The sequence below is a fragment of the Phalangium opilio genome, unplaced genomic scaffold, assembly GCF_054372755.1.
Source record: "Phalangium opilio isolate 3A_F unplaced genomic scaffold, DU_Popi_V2 ptg000105l_1, whole genome shotgun sequence".
Classification (NCBI taxonomy): Eukaryota; Metazoa; Arthropoda; class Arachnida; order Opiliones; family Phalangiidae; genus Phalangium; species Phalangium opilio.
The window spans coordinates 7,451,990-7,473,585 of NW_028324207.1; the positions used below are offsets into that span (position 1 = coordinate 7,451,990).

The following is a 21,596-nucleotide window of genomic DNA, read 5'->3' on the forward strand; positions in this document are numbered from 1 at the left end:
GTGGAAAATCAAGTGATTTTTTATCGCTTCTTCCACCAATTTTAAGACCAGTCTGCATAGTGAAACACTCAGGAAATACTTCCGAATGATTTTAAAATTCAAATTAGGTTCAGATTTTAAGGGTAATTTTAAACAAGGACTGCCGACCAATCGCGTTACACCCTGCCTTTTTCTTCACAAAATTCTCGTGGCACGTTCCGTGTTGAATGAAATTTATCACGAGATTTGATAAAATTAGGCGCGCGACGTGACAATCGTGGCTCGAGACATGGAGCGTGCCACGAGAATTTTGTTAACAAAAAGGCAGGGCGTTACGCGATTGGTCGGCAGTCCTTGTTTAAAATTATCCTTAAAATCTGAACCTAATTTGAATTTTAAAATCATTCGGAAGTATTTCCTGAATGTTTCACTATGCAGACTGGTCTTAAAATTGGTAGAAGAATCGATAAAAAAAATCACTTGATTTTCTACTTCACCCTCCCTTTAAGAAAAACCTCCTAATTACGTCTGGACTCGAGAGGTTCATTTTGGTTTATCAACTTTTTTTATTTTAGCATCCTCTGGGAATTTTACCACATTTAAAAAGAAATGAATTCTGAAAACGGAGGTGTAACAATAGGAAAATGCGCAACGCTTTCGTTAATACAATTCAGAATGGTGAAAACATAAACAGTTTCGGCCCATTTTTTACAAAACAGGACGAAAGATGGTTTTTGTCCAACACCTTATTCATGGTACGATTAAAAGAAATTTAACATTTTATAGCCTGAATCCACAGCCACACTGATGACATTTGAAGGGTTTTTAACCATTGTGAATGCGTTGATGTCTAATCAAATGACTCTTAAGCGTACTTGCATATTCACACTGATGAAATTTGAAGGGTTTTTCACCACTGTGAATGCGTTGATGCACGATCAAATGATCCTTACGCGCACATGCATAGATACAGTGATCACATTTGAATGGTTTTTCACCACTGTGAATGCGTTGATGCGCGATCAAATAACTCTTACTCGCACACGCATAGTTACACTGATCACATTTGAATGGTTTTTCACCACTATGAATGCGTTGATGTCTGATCAAATGACTCTTACGCGCACACGCATAGTTACACTGATCACATTTGAATGGTTTTTCACCACTATGAATGCGTTGATGTCTGATCAAATGACTCTTACGCGCACACGCATAGTTACACTGATCACATTTGAATGGTTTTTCACCACTATGAATGCGTTGATGTCTGATCAAATGACTCTTACGCGCACACGCATAGTTACACTGATCACATTTGAATGGTTTTTCACCACTATGAATGCGTTGATGTCTGATCAAATGATACTTACGCGCACATGCAAAGTTACAGTGATCACATTTGAATGGTTTTTCACCACTGTGAATGTGTTGATGCGCGATCAATTGACTCTTACGCGTACATGCGTAGTTACACTGATAACATTTGAATGGTTTTTCACCACTATGAATGCGTTTATGTCTGATCAAATGACTCTTGTTCGTGCTGGCAAAGTCACACTGACCACATTTGAAGCGTTTTCCTTTGTTAACTTTTATAATGTGACGTTGTAGACCTCTTTTATATTCAGTAGAATATTTGAACCGAGTTGAACGTTTCTTCCTGCTTTTACCTACAAAAACATAAAAACTCCATATATCCTTTCCAATTTTGCATCAAAAATACAATAATAACACCCAAGGGCATTTCATAATAAAAGGTCTTTAATAACAACGTCCTGAATGAAAGATTAGGAAAGATGGAAACAGAGCTCGTCGAACGATACTTTCCGATAAAAATCGCAGACACCTTTATAGGCTATTCCCGACTATTCTGAGGGCCGTTGGCAACCGGGGCCGAGATAATACGCGCCCCCTTAAGCCGGGAAAATAGATATGAAATGTTTGCTAAGGGGGAATAGATTAACTCAATGCGCCCCCAACAAGCCTTGCGCCCTGGGACCAGTGCCCCCCCCCCCCACCTAATCCAGTCCTGTGATCATGGCGTGCTTTGATCGAAAGTTTTGACGACACACCTCAAATGCCCAAGATTTTCCCTAATTTGGAGCAAATGCCTCACTCAAGTAAAAGGTTTTCCCCTTTTCACCTAGACAGTGTTGTAAATTAGAGATAATACCGGTTGTTTTTTATCTATATCCAGATTCTATTTTCTATACTTGTGTTTTTTATGCATCGCGGTCATTCTTGTAATCTTTATTTTTTATCGCGATGCCTTAACTATATAACCGGATAACATTCCGATAACGTTTGTCAGTTCCCAGTTATCTGTTCTCAGATATCAGTTGTCAGTAGCGTTCCCGGAAATTAACTTAAATGTTTCAATTAAATTAATAAAGTGTTTTTAACCAATTAAACCCAGAGTTGTTCTTGCGTCAAACAACAACAGGTTATGGGCCCAGCACGCTTCCACTGCGCAGAGGTTTAGAAGTCATACGAAGTTCAACGCCGGGAAGATTATCCTGAAGGTGCGGAGTCAGAAGAAGAATGGCCGGAAATGACCTGGGACGAATCGAGACGTTAACAGAAGATAATTATGATACCTGGAAAATGCAAGTGGAAGCCCTGCTTCAAAAGAACGACCTCTGGGAGTACGTAGATGGAACTTCAACAAGGCCAACTCTGGTACGGGGAACGGAAGGCAACGCCCAGGCGGTCGCTACCTGGGACAGTAATGATCGAAAAGCAAGAGCGGACCTAATCTTGTTGATCAGTCCGTCGGAGTTGAAGCAAGTAAAGAATTGCAAGACCTCACGGGAAGTATGGCAGAAGCTCGAATCCATCTACCAGTCCAGTGGACCTGCCCGGAAAGCCACGCTGCTGAAGAAACTGACCCTCAAGAAAATGAAGGAGGGAGAAGATGTCCGGGATCACGTTCGAGAATTTTTCGATGCAGTAGACAAGTTGGCTGACATGGGAGTAGCTGTAAACAACGACCTACTGGCCATTATGTTGTTATACAGTCTACCAGAATCGTACGAGAACTTCCGGTGTGCAATAGAGTCCAGGGATACGTTACCTGATCCAGAATCCTTAAAAATAAAGATCCTGAGGGAATCGGACGCCAAGAACTCTAGGGAAGACGAACCCGTGCAGAATGCGATGATGGGCAGTAACCACTTTTCCCGGACAACTGCAGAAAGGGGTAGAGGAAGAGGTTCATGTGGACGAGGAAGCACGACCTTTAAGTACAAGTGTCATGGATGCAGGAAACCCGGCCACAAGGTAGCCGATTGCCCCGACAGAAACAATGGTTCAGGCATAAGAACCAGAAAGAAAGAAAACGCCCATCATATACTGGCAGAAAATTTGGCCGAGGAAGAATTCGCATTGCACCTGAAGGCTGATCAAGATTCCTGGTGCCTGGACAGCGGAGCCACCTCACATATGACTTCCAAGAGAGACTGCTTCAATGATTACGAAGAGACCACGAAATCTTTAAACCTGGCCACTACAGAGTCAACGAAGATACGAGGTGTTGGCGAAGTAAAAGTACCCGCAACGAATGGCAGCGACAATCGAATTCTTCGCCTGGAACGAGCCCTTCATGTCCCGGATTTAAGAACAAATCTCCTATCCATTGCCAAGATGACAGACAAAGGACATGAGGTCACATTCAAGAAGTCGCAGGCCTGGATTAAAACGGCAACCGGGGAAGTGATTGCAGTTGCTGACAGAGTTGGAGACCTTTATTTCCTGAGAAAGGCTGAAGAAACGGTCCATGCAGTGCAAGCGGAAATAAAGCCTAGAAGCAACCTGGAGAACTGGCATTTCCTACTCGGTCACTTGAACGAGAGAAGTTTAAAGGAAATGGCCCGGAAGAATTTGGGAATCTGCCAAATCTGTGTCAAAGGAAAGCAATCGAAGGAGCCGTTCCTGAAAAACGAAGATAGCCGAACCTCGCATGTCCTGGAAATAGTACACTCTGACGTATGCGGGCCGATGAGAGTAACCTCGATGAGCGGAGCCAAGTACATCGTCGTTTTCGCTGATGATTATTCCCGGTGGAGTGAAGTCAGTTTTTTAAAACACAAGAGCGAAGTGTTGAAAGCCTTCAAAGAATTCAAGCATCGAGCTGAAGTGGAAACCGGGAGAAAAATCAAGATATTGCAGTCCGATAACGGAACCGAATACTGCAACAATGAATTCGACAGATTCCTGAAAGACTCTGGGATAAAAAGAAGACTCACCGTTCCATACACCCCGGAACAGAATGGCATTGCTGAAAGAAAGAACAGAACACTCCTGGATATGGCCCGATGTATGATGATACAAGCGCAACTTCCACCATCATTCTGGGCAGAAGCGATGGCCACGGCTAATTACATTCGAAACCGTTGTCCTTCCCGGAGCATAAATGGAGAAGTACCATTTACCAGATGGACCGGAAAGAAGCATCCCTGCAACATTTGAAGATTTTCGGCGACAAAGCTTTGCTGTTGGACGAAAATAAAAGGAAGGGGAAGTTAGCAGCCAGGAGCAAAGAATGCGTTTTCATCGGCTATTCTCAAGTCTGGAAGGCCTATCGACTCTGGGTTCCGTCCGAGAAGCAAATTTACCGAAGTCGAAATGTCAAGTTCCAGGGATAATTTAATAAACAAGGCGGATATGATGATTTCGTCACTCCAGAAGTCAACCTGAAATACGGAAGCAAAGCTAAAGGCGAAATCGAAGTCCCGGCCACTTCACACGCTGCAAAACCGTCAGGCAGAGAAGAATTCAAAGAAGTCAAAAAGGAGTTCAAAGATGAAACCCCGGAAGAATCTAATGACCAGGAAAACGAGGACATCTTCGAAGAGCCCTCAGAAACCCTCATTCTGAAGAAAGGTCCCGGAAGACCGAAGAAAATAAGAACTGGAGTACCCGGACGACCGAAGAAATAGTTCAACATGATTCCGAGCGTCTCAGAAGAGTCTACTGAAGAGGCGACTGACGAGCAAGAAACCCTGTCCGATGAGTCAGCAAACCTAGCTATCTTATCAGTACCTTTGTCCATGAAGCAAGCCCTGGCTTCTCCGTACGCAAACGATTGGAGGAAAGCAGTAACGGAAGAGTTCGTTTCGCTTATCAAGTGCGAAACCTGGGACATCGTTGACTGTCCGGAAAACCAGAAGGTCCTTGGAAATCGTCTAGTCTTCCGAACGAAGTACTTACCCAGCGGAGAAGTAGAGAAAAGGAAAGCCAGGCTCGTAGCGAAAGGTTTTGCCCAGAGACCAGGGATCGACTACCAAGAGACGTTCGCACCCGTCATTAGATCCAGCTCCATAAGACTGCTTATGGCCCTTGCTGTGGAAATCGGTTTGGAAGTCCACCAAATGGATGTCGTCACGGCCTATCTTAATGGCGAACTCGAGGAAGAAATATATGGTCGTCCCGGAAGGACTAACAGAATCTCTCGAAGAAATCGTCAAGTCAACCCGGTTCGACAAGTCAATCATTGCCAGAGCAAAGAAATGGACCAGCGACCTGGAAGAAGAGGGACATAAAGTCTGTCGTATCAAGAAATCCCTCTACGGCCTAAAACAATCGGGCCGTCAATGGTACAAGAAGTTACATAAAAGACTTTCGGAGATTGGAATGAAACCATTGAAGAGCGACCCCTGCTTATACGTTTTACGAGTCGCGGAAGATGTTATGATCATTGGAGTCTACGTAGACGATCTGATCCTTGCAAGCAACAACCCGGATTGGATGATTGATGTAAAGCTTGAACTTGGGAGAAAATTCGATATGAAGGACCTGGGGCCACTCTATCACTGTTTCGGAATGGAATTTCACCAAGATTTAAAACAAAATACCATCCGGATTTCCCAAGCGAAATATGCAGAAACGGTTCTGAAACGTTTCAACATGCAAGACTCCAAAGCAATAGCGACTCCAATGAATGCCAACAACAAGTTGCAAAATCCAGAACACCCAGCAGCAGAAGACATCAGTCGAATTCCGTATCAATCTCTGGTCGGCTCTCTCATGTACCTGGTAGTGTCATCAGGACCGGATATGGCGTATTCAGTCAGCGCATTGAGCCAGTTCAATACAAGTTATGACGAAACTCATTGGATTGCCGGGAAAAGAGTTCTGAGATACCTGAAGGGAGCTCTTCATCATGGGTTGCTTTATCGGAAGACCGGATTGCCAATCCAGGGTTTCGTTGACGCAGACTATGGAGGTTGCCCGAAAGATAGGAAATCATATACTGGATATGTTTTCAAACTAGCCGGCGCTGCAGTATCCTGGGAAGCCCGGAAACAGCGAACTGTTGCCTTGTCCAGTACAGAAGCAGAATATATGGCAATGTCCGACGCAACCAAAGAAGCCATATATCTCAAGGGACTTCTCAACGAACTTGGAGTATCAGTTCAGGCGATCGAGCTGTACAACGACAACCAGGGTGCCCAGAAACTCGTTCAGAATCCCTTTTTCCATGCCAGAACGAAGCGCATTGTATCCGGCACCACTTCATTCGAGACACCTACGACCAGGGACATATAGCCTTGCGATATCTACCAACAGAGGAAATGCCAGCTGACATCTGTACGAAGAGCCTGTTCCGTCCGAAGCACCTCTTCTGCGTCAAAGCCCTTGGACTGGAAATAATTAAATGACCACCCCCTGGATAGAAGATTGAAACCACCGATATTAAGAGGGACTGTTGTAAATTAGAGATAGTACCGGTTGTTTTTTATCTATATCCAGATTCTATTTTCTATACTTGTGTCTTTTATGCATCGCGGTCATTCTTGTAATCTTTATTTTTTATCGCGATGCCTTAACTATATAACCGGATAACATTCCGATAACGTTTGTCAGTTCCCAGTTATCTGTTCTCAGATATCAGTTGTCAGTAGCGTTCCCGGAAATTAACTTAAATGTTTCAATTAAATTAATAAAGAGTTTATAACCAATTAAACCCAGAGTCGTTCTTACGTCAAACAACAACAGATAGCTTCCGTTTTACAATTAATGAGAAATGAACCCAAGATCCCATTGGAATACACAATGCGGGAAAAATTACTTTTCCCCAACGAGACCACGCGGTATTACCTTCGGAATTCTTTCGAGCGACATTTTCAAATGTCTCCGAGTCGGACACCGAACTGTTCTTTTCAGCTTCAATCGGAACTTCGGGTACATCGATTTCCATCGAGACGGAGGTCAATTCTGATAGTTCATTTGGGTTACATTCTAGTTTAGGTACACGCACTGGCACACTCAATGACACCGAATCAGCAAACTCCCGATTTGGCAAGGACAGTTTCTCAGTTTGATTTTGTCTACTATCATCAGTTTTCTTTGCTTCTGTCAAACTGATTCCGGACTGGTTGTCATCAAGATCGTTTTCTGGGGAATCGCTTTCGACATCTGCCTCGAGAGAAAGATCCAAATGTTTTTCGACTTCAACATTCAATTCCGGAACACGAAATTTCAGTGACCGAGTTGTAATATCCTTTGTTGAGACACTTTGCGATTTACGATAAGAATCGTTAACGTTAATATTGTTCCCGAGAGGTTCACGTGGCGAATCGCTTTCCGTCGTTGAGTCAGGAGACATTTCGACTTGGTTTTTGACCTCGAGGTCAGGTGAAGGGGCGCAAAGAGGCAAACTGTCACTGTATTTCATTTTAGTGACACTTTCATTCGTAATTCGCCTTATTAGCCCCATTTTTTCAGCCTTTTTCAAGGGAATTTTAGTTTCGGTGTTTGTGTCGCCAATCTCCGCAACGCATTGAGGCTCAGAAACAGATGGTGATTTTGGAATAATATCTTCTTTACCCAGCATGCCTTGGACATTGACAGCTTCTGCATTTCGCAATGAGCCTATTTAATGAAAAACATTAAAATTAATAAGTGTCTTATTAAGTGAGTACTACATCAGGTTGGGTAAGCGTTACTATGATGGCACATGATGTCTTTGGCAATTAGTAAGCCTTTTAAACAATACATTACACTGACCATGTCCCTTACCAGCAATAGGCGGCGTCAATTAGAAGCAATCGAAATTTACGTACCATTACCAGATTTCTTGAGTTTATTGGCCTCCGTGTCAAGTAGATTTTGGGAAATGTCGTTGATTATCTCAGCAGCTGTACTTCGAAAACTATTCAAATAAAAACAGTATCGTTTTCAATATAAATAAAAGATTCTAAAAATTTACGAGAGATTGCCATGTTTAGTGTAATATAAACGGTCTATGGACGGTTGCCCCCTTTAAATACCTTTGAATTTCCTCTTTTTGTTGTTGCTGCATCACAATTGAAAGGGTTACTTCCTGGCCATTAATTCCAGAATCATTTTCATCGGGTTCAGTTTTCACATCATTAGCTAATTGATGTATTCCATTTTTCTCCTATTTTTTAATTAATTAACAATAATTGAACTCGCATTCTTAGCCCGATTCTCTTTTCTAAAGACTATGAAAATAAAGAATGTGTTCCATACCATCGGTTGACCTTTGATCCTCCTTTCCAGCTCTTTAATGACCCAATTAAGTCTTTCAATTTCGTGTAATTGCTTATTTATCATTAATGTTGTTTTCTCTCTCTCTTTTTCCATGTTTGAAATTAAAACATTACACTAAACAAAAAAGATTCCATTACAACACTAAATATTCTCGGGACTTTCTATGGCCGAACGTATTTTAAAGGGAAGAAGGGGGATCAGCAACAAAGCTCCTCGTTGGGTTTCTTTGTTAACATGTTACCAATATACCCTGAGATGAGAGACAATCCTGTTCGGTATTGTCACCAATAATCTTACTTTAAAGGGACTGCAAAGAAGTCATCGGCGGGTGGGTAAAAATTATTTGAAATACGTCACAGACATCACGTGATGCCAAGATACAAAGGCTCCTTATGGAGTGGGACTAGTTAACATCTAGTCCTTGTTTTTCGCGAGATTGCAGCGCCAATTCCATGAAGTGGTGGTTTTCGAAATAAAACGAACTAAGCTTCTTCGAACCACGCCTCTCCTTGGTCACGTGCCTCTGACGTATTTCAAATATTTTTTAAGCACCGGCCGATGCCTTCTTTACAGTCCCTTTTTAAGGGACACAATAAAAAATTGGGTTTGATCCTAAAAGGGTCTCTTGTTTTTAAGCTTAATTTCACAATTCTAAAAAAAGGTACCCTCTGCGCTTTGAAAAATACCTCGGCTTCCAGTTTGCTGATTCGATCATCTTTAGCTTTTAGTTCATTGATCAGATCATCTTTGCTTAAGTGATCGTAGTTACGATTTTCCTCATCTTTCATTTCCTAAAAACAAATTAAGTTTCCGTAATTTTCTATTTGCCTCAAACAGGGAATATCTTGAATAATTTCGGAAATACCTCTTTAATCGCCACCCTTTGATGATTTACTAAACTCATTTCGGAACTTAGTAAAGGGAGTTTGTGAAATTGTAAATCTTTCCTAAAGTAAAATATTTATTCAACTGAAGGTGTACCAAAAACGAACAAATAACAAAAAAGGGTTCCCCATACATTGTAGATTTCCCTATCAAAGCTTAAAGAAATATGGCAAAGCTAAAATAGTTCACACGAGGGGTCCGACGTTCGCAAAAACGCGTACGGGATTTCGTGATTTCACGATACCGCCAAAAAAATTCAGTATTTCTTTTTAAATTTCGCGGTTTCGGCAAAAATTTGATATAGCGATTGATTTCGGGATTTCTTCAAAGATTTCGGAATTGTCTCTTTGATTTCGAAATTTCGTGATTTCTTCAAATATTTCGAAACTTCGTGATTTCTTCAAATATTTCGAAATTTCGTGATTTCTTCAAATATTTCGAAATTTCGTGATTTCTTCAAAGATTTCGAAATTTCGTGATTTCTTCAAAGATTTCGAAATTTTGGGAGAAATATTTCGAAATTTTGGAAGAAAGATTTCGCGAATTTGCCAGAACCGTACGGGATTTCGACTACATGTCGGACCCTTCGTTGTCACATGCTAATAGCGCAGTTTTGTTCAAAACTAGGGAATTCCTCAAGCCCATTTTAAGAATACAACTACAATGAGCTTCTTATAAATTATTTACTCTGCTAGTATTTTCAATTTTTGAAATAGCAAGAAAGACCCATTTCTTTCCAAGGTGTAACAGCTTCATGTCTTATTGACATCCAAGTTGTATTATATTCATGACTTACCAGCTTAAACGTTCGACCATAACACGACAGTCTTTCACTAAATCCATCCTACTTGGTAAAGCTTCCCTGTTAAGATAACCTTCATTTATTATTAGTTCGTACAGGTCTGAAAGCCCGTATGCCCTATTGACCACAATCATAGATGCCCGCGCTCACTTCATTTCAGTGAGCCCGAGCGCAGATTGAGCGAGGCTATTCAAAATGACAAATAAGTTCAGAGCCCGAGCCGAGCCTGAAATTTTATGAAAAATATTTCTGAGGTTGAGCCCGGTAAAATTAACGAGAACTTGCTCTGAGCCCTGTTACAAATTTTATGCCTTTCTTGAGCTCCAACGAGGTGAATTCAAAACTACGAGCCCGATCATTTTGAAAGCAAGTTCACTTGAGCTTGCTAAATTGACTGAGCCAGAGCTCCAGGAGAGCCCGCGAAAGATATTAGAGCGAGGTTGGGCTCGAGGCTTTGAGCAGAACCCGTCAAAATTATGTGAATGAACCCTGTTGGGCTCGAGGCTTCGAGCAGAACCCGTCAAAATTATGTGAATGAACCCAAGCCGAGCTCATTTACAAAAACTAAGCTTGAGCTCACATTGAGCTCTGAGGAAAAATAAGTGACCCATGTAATTATCCCTGGTTTCATTTTGCATGTTCATTCTGTACTGGTCTCTCAAGTACGACACTAAGAACCCCTAATTAAAAGGCCAATATATTGCTCCCCCATTTCATTTTGCTTGTTTATTCACGTAGGGCTAAGTATGCGCCTCTATTCACGGCAGAAATACAGCAAAATTGCAATATTTTGGAAAAGGCGGCAATTTATGATGCTGATCAGAAGAAAAACGGGGGCACATTTACATACGATTAGTTTTTTTTGTCCACCTGCTAACACTAGTGCTTAGCCGTTAGGCCTTGAGCACCAGGAAGAATTGAGCGGGAGACCCTACGCGGCCCAGCACTGACGGGGGGCGCTAGGTCGTATGTGTTTAAGCAGGGAAGGAAATGAGGTTTACTTGGGAGGTGACGGAAGGTGGAATTGGGGTAAGTCACCTCCGGCGGACACGGGGCAGTCGGCACCTATAGGGTGGGATCGCCGACATGTGTCGTATTCCCTCAAACTTTGCCGCCCAGAAGCTTGGCTTACAGGAGTGCGCCACACTCCCGGCCATACGATTAGTGGTACGATGTAGTGTTCCATACTATATTCTCCATTACAGGTTTTGCTTTTCCCCCGGGGGAATACTACTATCCTACTAATCAATTTCCTACTATGGAAAACGGCTTTAAAAAAGGAATGAGCCCCACTATTTTACAAAAGCATATAATATACGTAACATTTTGATAATAATAAAATTATAGCCATAAACAAATATTTAGCGTTTTGTTTATCGTTACCAAAGGGCGTTTCCTATCAGTTTTATATAAATTCTTACCAGTCAGGGATAATATGAACGTTTCAATTTTACAGTAAGGAGGAACCGTCACCTTAAAAAAGAGGGAACTGCATGTCCATTCGACTCGACAATCTTCAGCAGACGACACGACATCACATTCACAGTCTATAGTTCAAATTGTTCGCAGAAGCAGTGCCGTCATAATTCGCTACGGCCTCTTGAAGACTCACCTATAGTCAGGAGACCCTTGTATTTTACTTGGCAAAATTAGCCAAGTTTGATTTTATAAGTGAAATAGATTAAACACATCATAAACTATCGATTTATACTTGTCTTCAAAATTTTATCAGCTGAAATTAATTAGTTTTAACTCTTTCAATTAAACGAAAATTCACCTTTTGTTGCTGTAACTTTGTGATTCTTAGACCTATAGCTTTTAACTTTGCTACGCTTCCCATACGCTAAACACTACTTACCTATCTTACACAAAAGGACTTGGTTTGCCCAAGCCTAAAAAACAAAACGATAAGAGTTTTTTCCAGTTGACTGAAGCTCGGATATTTTATTTTTCTATATAATTTTAAAGACAATCCGTATTTTACTACTCTTTAGAATTTAATTCAATCTCCTGATTTTACTGGTAATGGATTTATTTCCTATAAAATAATTGAAATAAAAAATTACTTATCTCAGATTTTTCAAAAACAATTCCATTTTCGTAAAATTTTATCATGAAAAATCTGAGATAAGTAATTTTTTATTTCAATTAATTTATAGGAAATAAATCCATTACCAGTAAAATAAGGAGATTGAATTAAATTCTAAAGAGTAGTAAAATACGGATTGTCTTTAAAATTATATAGAAAAATAAAATATCCGAGCTTCAGTCAACTGGAAAAAACTCTTATCGTTTTGATTTTTAGGCTTGGGCAAACCAAGTCCGTTTTTATATAATCATAGATTAAGAACCGGTATTATTCCAGGACAACAGCGACAACGGCGGTCCTGGAGGCGAATTTCTTCAGGGTTAAAGGAAAATGGATCGTTAAGGAACTGACGATGTTCGTAGGGGAAACGGGCGCCTACGAAGTCTGGATTTTTCAGTCACCATGCCCATTCTCGGAACTATCCATGAAGGATAAAAGACAGGTCCGCTGGTTGTCTCACAACATTTGCGATCTTAACTTCGAGGAGGGGGATTATCCATACGAGACGTTAACAGAAGTTGGCGATTATATTCGTAGGCTCCGACAAAGAGAGTGCGAGAGCATTCCGGTTTTTAATTAAAAAAAATGTACAAAAAAATGAAATAAATAAGCGGATTTTATTATATTAATGCCATATTTTTTTTCATTTGCTGTCAGTCCATACTTTTAAGTTCAAATTGATAAGTACAGAAGTAAATTAATTTCAAAATCATGTTTGCTTCCATTATCAGTTCACTGGTATGTTATCGAGATAAAGTTTTTGAGTTTAATTCCATTACCCTCTTAGATAGAGTATTATGATAGGAAAGACTACGTGAGGACGCCATCTTGGTGTCAGACGTGAACAGGGCTTAAAATATAAATTATATTAAACCTACGTAAAATAATTAGAAACCCATATCAATCAAACATTTTCTTTTTATTCGAGATTCTACAAATATTGTTTATTATTTAACACTATCCTTAGCCCACAAAATGTAGAACTTACAAAAGTTTTATTAATTAAAGAAAGTCTGCGAAATACTTATTCGCGAAATAATTATTCGCGTCATTGGATCTCATGTGATAATGAACTTCGTGAGTGTTATCACACAGACACTTGGCTAATATGCAAATCTGCAGGGCCTTGAATATATAATGCGTAGCTAGGTCGTTTTCATCACTATAATTTTTCCTTACGGTTTTGTTAGTTTTGTATACCATAAACATACACATATGAAGAGCTAAGTTCAGAATTCTTAAGTACTGGTATGGACAATGAAATTCGTATCCACCGTAATAAAAGGTGCGAAATTTACATTTCCCCTCATTGCGGGGGTGACAACTCCCTAAATGGCAAATATTTGGGTTTGGCATTCCGTACATTTTGTGTGGTGTGAGGTGTACGGGAAATTCGAGGATAGTATCTCCCGCAAATTCTTCCAATTTGAATTGATGGGTCTTCTTATTTATGATACATGGAAACTGTCTAGCATACATGTCAATTAATGACCCTGCGGGTAATTGTACTGTAGAAGTTAGTAATCTGTACATCGCTAAGTGTTTCAAACCAAAATTTATATTAGGGCTATTAACGCATTGCCATATATAACCTTCACCATCGTCTACATTATAGACTTCATTCGGTGAGGGGTTTATTAGTAAATCCCCCGTTTCGGGATCTTTAGTCATTTCGGATTTTCCGTAATCTTTATCCCATCCGATAGCACCAAATTTTTCAATTCGTCTTAAGTTGTTTCGTCTAACGGCGGCTTCTAAAGTAATGGGTGAATTCATTCTACCATCCTCACTACAGCAGATAGGACAGGAAGGCGTGTCCGGCGTATTGTCAGTTTCGGAGAACGCTTTTGATTCGTCCCTGATGGAGTAAAAATGAACCGAATACTCTAATTATAAGTCTTGATACAAATGGACATGCAAGGGTTAACTATATTGTTAAGAGCATACTTACAATTTAACTGAGTCCATTTCTAAGTGATGACACGTGGATATCGTTAGCTGGGGTGAAAAGCTTGAAGAGTCGTAAAATGGCTTATCTTTTAAACTACCGCGTCTTTTATAGGATCTTATCGCGAGACGATCACCCAAGATATGATGGGTGTATTTTCTCAATCAACGACGTAACGGGAATTTACCGTGACGCTCTGAACCCGGGTATTTACCATGGCATCCTCAAACACGTTGACGAAAGACGATATGACACTTAATCTCTAAGCCTAACATATATAATTTCCCCCTCCCACCACGTTGTCGAAAGTTAACGTGACGTAGAAAGCCTCGAGTCGCGTGTAAGACAAGGGTTAGCGAAAAGTTTAATTTTCAACTCCAATATCGGAGATAATATGTATTCGTATTACACTTTAATTGCATTCTAAACCATTGCCGGTTACGAAATTCATGGTTCACCCTGTCCTCTTGAGGAATCACGTACACCGTCGTATCCGAAAACCGTACACTCTTTTTTCCGTTCATATTCCCCGCCTACTTCGTTAAAAATGTTAAGCCTAACATAGTGTATTCCAATAATATATTTTAGGTCAAACACAGTGTATTCTACGTCTCTGTTTTGGCTTACGTTAATGATACGCTATTTGAAGCAGGTGTAGGGATACTATTTAAGATAACGGTTCCAGCGCCGTATTTAAGAAATTCGAGCCAATATACCTAGATATTTTTAGACAGATAAGTGTAACGTATTGATTTGAAAATAAGAAGACGCCATTGAAAACGAAAAATTCCCCGCACTTATTTACCCCCATTGGTCGCGTATTTTTCCATACGTATTCCCCTACCGCATTGTCAAAGTCAATAAGGCGCCCACAAATATCTGGCGCCACAAAATAATGATAGGATGAATTCTAGTTTCAGGTGAAGTTGTGGAAATATGACGCTCAGTTTTAAGCCTAACAAATGTTTTCCCTTATCGAAGTCAATAAAGATAGGCGCGCATGAAATATCTGGCGTCAAAGGGGAGATTGAAGCGACTTCAGTGATAACGGCGGCAACAGCGACAACGGCGCCAACTTGGTGTCAGACGCCAACTGGGTGTCAGGCGTCAACAGCGGCATCTCACCGGCAAAACTCTCAAAATCTATCTACTAAATACAATCTTTTGAATTGTAAATAAAATTGAGTTTTATCGAAAGTTGTTAAAACAATTTAACATTAAAAAATTAATGAGTAAAACATTTTGGTTTCACTTTTCAAACTACCGCGAAAATTATTAAATTTAAATGAACATTTTTTTACGCGTAGAATTAATTTCAAGAGATATTCAATACGTTTGTTTTAAATTTGAAAAATTAACATTTCATTTTGATTTAAACAGAAGTTTATGACTTCTTATCCTGGGAAGTATTGGACTCCAACCATATTCGGAACCATCTCTGTTACCCAACTTCTTATTAGGTCCGATCATCGTGCCACCTACGGCATTTCCCTCATTTTGAATTGGCAGGCTGATTTGCGCGCCAGCAGCGGGCAAGAAACGAAACTTTAAGGTGTGTCCTGTGGTTTGAGGTAACGAATCAGAAACAGTGACAAGAACAGCTGTTTTAATAGACTGCTAGAAATTCCGGTCAAACTAGTGTGGGGTCCTAGGCCCACGGATTGTAATGGATTTTCATAGAGTTCTAGCCAGACGGCTTTTCAACGATTGGCGCTGAAGAAGTTTTGAACACGCCCCACAGTTTGAGCGCCACAGCCTCTCGGCGTGGGATTTTTTTCAGTAGATTAGATAATTTTCCTAGTGGGGGGGACTTTCGACCCTCTTTTACGATTGCCATAGGCAATTTTGGCTTGCAGGGATGGATACTATATAATGCCTTAGTGTCCAATACTTCCCAGTCATCAACTTCTGATTTAAATCATTAAGTGATTTTGGCAAGAATTTATATCCAATCAATTTTATAGAATTTAAAATAAAATTGGGATATTTTATTCAAATTGAATCCTAATTTAATAAAGGTAATTATTTTAATTGAAAAGTTAAATATCGTAAATATATGATTATTATAATTATAACCAATTAGAGAACCCGCTAGATTAATAATAAAAATAAACAAAATGAAAATATAAGTTTTATCTACGAAGGGATGTCCACTCTGAGCCTGTGGCTTTTTGTTATCGGTGGTTCCCTTTTACAATGCATAGAGGGATGTTGGGTAGCGTCGTCTGCTACAGCTAACCGACAGCGCCCTATACTAACTATTACCGTTAACCTCAGCAAGTTTTGATGGAAAGGAGAAACCGGGTAAGACCGCGCAGGAAAACTCCTTTAAACAAGTGGGGAGAGAACTTGCAAACTCTAAGCGGGAGGGTTTTAGTCCTGGGTTTAATTTTCACCCGAAACCACTGTCCCTTAATTGAACGCTGCCAGGTTAAAGTACTAACCACTACGTCACTCCACAATTTATTAAACGTAATTATTTAAATTGAAAAAGTTAAATATCCTAATTATGTGGTGATTAGTATAATTATTTTAACCCAATTAATGCTGCCAAGCGAAAGAACTAACCACTACGCCACCCCATAATTTACTTAAACGTTATCATTTAAATTTTAATAGTTATGTAGCAATAATATATGATTATTTTAATTAAACTTAAAAATTAATATATCAAATTAAAAATTTGGTTGATTAGAAGTGTAATATCAGCCATGCTCCTCTTGTTATTCATATCATAATCAAAGTAATAGCTCCAAATATTTTAATAAAGTATCCTTAAAAATGGAAAAAACGCTTTTGATAAATAAGTAAGCGACGTTTAAATTATTGTTCCATGTTCAATAACAGGAGAAAAAATAAATCTTTTAATTTTTAATTGCAATTAACGAGTGACCATTCGGATGAAACGCAAAAATTTTAAATTTTTAAACTCGGTCAAAGGGTTGACATCCGGGTATTAAGAAAGGTAATATTTTCCTGTATTAGGCAAGTGACCATTCGGGTTCCGCGACAAGATAGTAAAATACAGGGTGTTCCAAAAAGGGTGGTACGACCAAAGTACAGTGGGTTCAATGGCCAATTTCTAGACAAAAGTGTTCTAAGATGTTTTTCCACCGTTTACAAGTTGCGAGATTATAGTTGTTCAACGGATGACCCCTTAAATTTAAATAAGAAACCGAGAGGCAATGCAAATTTAAGTAAGGGGGCCTCCGTAAAACACTCCAATGACCATAAGTTGTTTAAGTCAAACCATCCTTTTAGGAACACCCTGAATAAAGATTATTTTAGCTAATATGTTTTAATTTTTGCAAGATCTTCTCTCTTTTGGTAGCGAATCATGAAAGGCCTTTTTGCTCCCAGAAACTACACTGGTTTCTTATTGGTTGTTGGTATTGTGTACGAGTTGGTTTTCGTTTAGGATTTTTGGGGTGTTATGGCCACTCTGTACTTTTCGCTACCTCGACAGAAGATCCTTTTGGGGTTACAATTATGATTTTTCTTTTTAACAATTTTGAGAATTTTGCTCAGAATTGATTCGAATAACAGAATGATGGTTTGGAATTGTTGTTAATTTTTCATAAACTTTATAGGCTTGATCGGTTTTTTAGAATTTAATTCGCAAACAATTATACACTTTCTTCTTAATAAAAAGAAGCCTAAATTTCTTAACTTAATTTCTCAACGCGGAGAACTCAGATGACACATGATTCATATTTAAATTGCATCTGTTATTTTGCTATAAAACTCGAGAAAAAATAGTTCATCCTTAAGTATGATTAAAAGTTTTGGTTTTTCTTAAGTACTATATCTTCGTCATTATGGTTCATTATGAAGTAATATTTTTAAATTTTTAATTTGTTTAAGTTTCATGGTGAGGTTTAAAATATAGCGTCAAATAATTAAAGGATGTAACTTGGCAATATTGAGTATATGAAATGCATCCCCATTCTATAGACGACGATTGTACCGATGTATGTTATGTTTATGGTTTGGTGTTAAAAAGGTTTAACATTAACTTCAATGATTAAAATATATTGATTAAACATTATAAAACTACCTTTACACGAACAAAATTTAAATAAACCTTAAGTTTGAGAATGGAATTGTTTAAACTAGAGGTCATTTCAATAGAAATTTAAAAATATTATTTTTTGGGTTACTCTGAAAAGATTAAATTTTAATAAGTAATTTTGGCATTACTTAACGTTAATTTACGAGAAATTCAAATAAAATTGGGAAAATTTTCACAATCTATTGCTTGAGAGGCAATTAAAGGGAATTTAATTTTAAAGGTCTTCACAACTAACAACAATACCGTCAAATATGTAAAGGGTGTGACAGATATTTGAACAATATAGGGCAGTTAATGGCCTTTGACTTTAAGGGTAGAACTCATGACTTGACAATATTTAACATGCGCTAATGTCGCCCGATTCTACAGACAAAGATTGACTCTGACTCGTTTTGTAACGGATTATGCTTGGTTTTATATCTAAAGGCGTTTTGCCATCCTTATTCATGGCCTCAATATCGGCTCCTTTTTCAATCAAACAAGCAACCACATCGGAACTATTCCATTTAACTGCAAGATGCAACGGTGTGTCTTTGTCTTTGTCAACCACGTTGACTCGCACGCCTTTATCCAACAGTAAACTAACCACTTCGACGCTACTTTTTTCAGCCGCTACATGAAGCGGAAACTGACCGATAGAATTTTGCACGTTAATTGTTGCACCTTTTTGCAACATGACCGATACTGCGTCGTTATTTCTGTGACGCGCGGCGTAGTGGAGTGGTGTGAAATTGTTTTCGTCTTTACAGTTAACGTTGGCCCCGGCATTAAGTAGTTTAGTAACGATATCAGAGTAACCTTTTTTAGACGCAAAAAGAAGGTATTCATCAAGATCTTTAATGTTTTTTTCATAGTTAAGCAGGAATTCTACAATTTCCGTAAATTTGTAATAAACCGCGACTTTCAGTGGAGGCAAACAAGTATAGCAGTCACTCATAATGGCCCCATTTTCTAGAAGAAATTTAATCATATTGATGTTCTCGTTTTTTACGGCGTTCAACAAAGGTGGTATGATAGTTTTCGTCGTGCGAAAGTTATACCAATATTCATTATTATAATCGAACCATTCATCGGAATAAGGTGGGTTTAATGGGAACCCGTTTTCTATAAGATAAGTGACAGATTCAAAATGGCCCCCGTCAACTGCCAGATTTAATGCAGTGTAATACGTTCGCGTATAGGTTATTGGGTAAAAGTCCCTCGTTTCTTTGGAAGCGAATGGAAGCCTATTACGCATCTCCGTATCATCCTCTTGAAGAATATCTTTCAATTGGTCCAGTTTACCATTAATCGCCGCGTCATTCAATTTAAGCAGGGTCTGTGAAGTTTCTTCAAAATCTTTACGAATGTCTTCGAAAAAATCAAAGTTCTCCATCAATTTTGTCAAAGGTTTTAGACGTTCTTGTATCGCGTAGTCTTGATACAACGTTGCCTCTAAAATTTTCTTCCTGTCGCCTGGAGTGCAATTTTGAAGAGAGTTTAGTATGATGTTAGAAAGTTCGATGTATTCTCCGTCAATGGTTAAATATAGGGCCGTTTGCTTATATTTGTTGAGAGATGTAAGATGATGAAGAAATAACGGAGTGTCTTTAAAACAATTGAGCAAGAAATCCAGTATGCTTTCTTGGTAATCCGAGACCAACTGATGCAATGATATGTTACGCGTATTTTCTTCATCATAAGCCTTTTGTTGTTGAAACCTTTGGTGTAGAATGTCACCAATTCGGTGCAGAATTTCCTCTTCAAATTCGTGACGATATAGTAACTGATTGAAGAACTTCTTCACAACATCAAACTCATATTTAACTATGATATCAATCATAAGGTCAAGAACGTACACTGTTAGAAAAAACCGACCAGAACTAATCCAAGTTTGGGCGTTTTCGACCAAAGGTGGGCAGATCCCAAAATGGTCTGCCAAGTTCGTACGAGTCTTACCAAATTTGCACAGGTTTCAAAATGGCATACCAAGTTTGCACGTCTTGACCTAAGTTGCACAAATCCCAAAATGGCATACCAAGTTTACACGCTTTTGACCTAAGTTGCACAAATCATAAATTAACACGCCAAATTTGCACACTTCTGACAAATTTTGGCCAGGGAATCAAATGAACTCTCAAGTGTGCTATAAGATTGCACAGATCGTGATACACTCTAAGAAAAAAGCGTTCAATGGGTATTCAAACTTGAACACAATTTTTCATTCTTGAACAGTTTGGAAATATTAGGCGTTCAATCCCGAAAGGTGCACAGAATCATTCAAAATAACACTGAAGGTGTTCAATCCGGACAGTTTGCCTAATACGCTATGAGGTTTATTAATAAAACCTTCATTAAAAATCTAATAGTATCCGATAATATCTCAACAATTTACTGTAAAATGTTTATTTATCCTAAATGAAAAATAAATTGGTCTTTACAAACATCATTTTAAAATAATATGAAAGGAAATGTCAAGGATTATTGCGTATTTCATCTTTCCCTTATATTTATAAAAGACTTCAAATTGATTGAAAATAAAATTGTTTGGTACTCCATTATTATCGGAAGTAAATGACAGTGACCACATTCGTCAACTGCAGTCCCTGGAGGCTATTTACTACTTTTCGTTAACCGTCCAAGGTGTGGTAGTACGATTTAATGGAAACTCTCCATTTTGTTTCCGGTTGATTGGGAATTCAGTACATGGGAAAGGAATCAAGACCAATATCGAAGGTTGACATTATATGAAATAAAATAGTCCGATACACTATTCAAAACTGCCACCAATTTGTCATTGTCATTTTTACCATGCAAAATTGACACATTATATGTGCCAAATTGTCGACTTTACTGTTAAATTTTGCATCCCTAAGAAGAAATCCTACCACACACAGTGTTCAACAAAGAGCATGAAAGTGCTCAACCTATCACACCGTTTTGGTGTTCAATTTTGGGACCTGTTTTTACTGTTCCAAACTGAACGAAAAAGTGTGCTCCCAATGTGTTGAGGCTTTGCACAATAATTTTTTCAAGTTGGAATAAATATTTCTTAGAGTGTAGGTTTTTGCATTCTCCATCATTCATGTGACATTAAACGGCAAAAACGTCTTCAAACCAAAATATTTCATCTTATGTAAATTTGTTAAATTATATTTAGTTAAAATTCATTCAAAAGAGTAGTATCACAACTAACCATAAGCCAAAGGCAGGGAGACGAAATTATACTCTATTATTGTGCCACCTAAAATGTTATTATTTTAAACAATTCAATTTTGTCTTGACTATTTGTTAAAGGGCGAGAGTGTGTTGAAAGTTGGTTTTT

The 21,596-nt window shown here is 38.8% G+C and overlaps 2 protein-coding genes across 5 annotated transcripts in view; both read right to left on the bottom strand.

Moving 5' to 3' along the window:
• Window positions 1-170: 170 nt before the first annotated feature.
• LOC149629062 (uncharacterized) overlaps window positions 171-21,596 on the bottom strand; it is a 198,082-nt gene continuing 176,656 nt past the window's right edge. For 2 of the 4 annotated variants that reach the window (XM_089851455.1, XM_089851454.1), the window contains 2 exons: window positions 7,081-7,854; window positions 544-1,652 (listed from right to left, as the gene is read on the bottom strand). In XM_089851455.1, the coding sequence (XP_089707581.1) occupies window positions 805-1,652; window positions 7,081-7,854 (1,622 nt within the window). In that variant the 3' untranslated portion in view covers window positions 544-804. Of the gene's footprint in view, window positions 1,653-7,080; window positions 7,855-8,045; window positions 8,135-8,252; window positions 8,384-8,475; window positions 8,611-9,182; window positions 9,288-9,361; window positions 9,444-10,177; window positions 10,244-10,333; window positions 10,415-11,604; window positions 11,935-21,596 lie in introns of those variants that run through there. The other 2 variants (XM_089851453.1, XM_089851456.1) reach the window with 2 other exon arrangements.
• LOC149629063 (uncharacterized) lies at window positions 13,275-15,069 on the bottom strand. Its single transcript, XM_089852030.1, has 4 exons — window positions 15,065-15,069; window positions 14,224-14,337; window positions 13,484-14,130; window positions 13,275-13,285 (listed from the first exon to the last, which is right to left on the bottom strand). The coding sequence occupies exons 1-4, from the start codon at window positions 15,067-15,069 to the stop codon at window positions 13,275-13,277; spliced, it is 777 nt and encodes a 258-aa protein (XP_089708156.1).

Bases quoted from the DNA above. Each gene is read 5' to 3' on its own strand.
- LOC149629063 (XM_089852030.1), bottom strand. The intron at 14,131-14,223 runs GTAAGTATGCTC...TTACTCCATCAG, and splicing joins GAAATGGACTCAGTTAAATT to GGACGAATCAAAAGCGTTCT.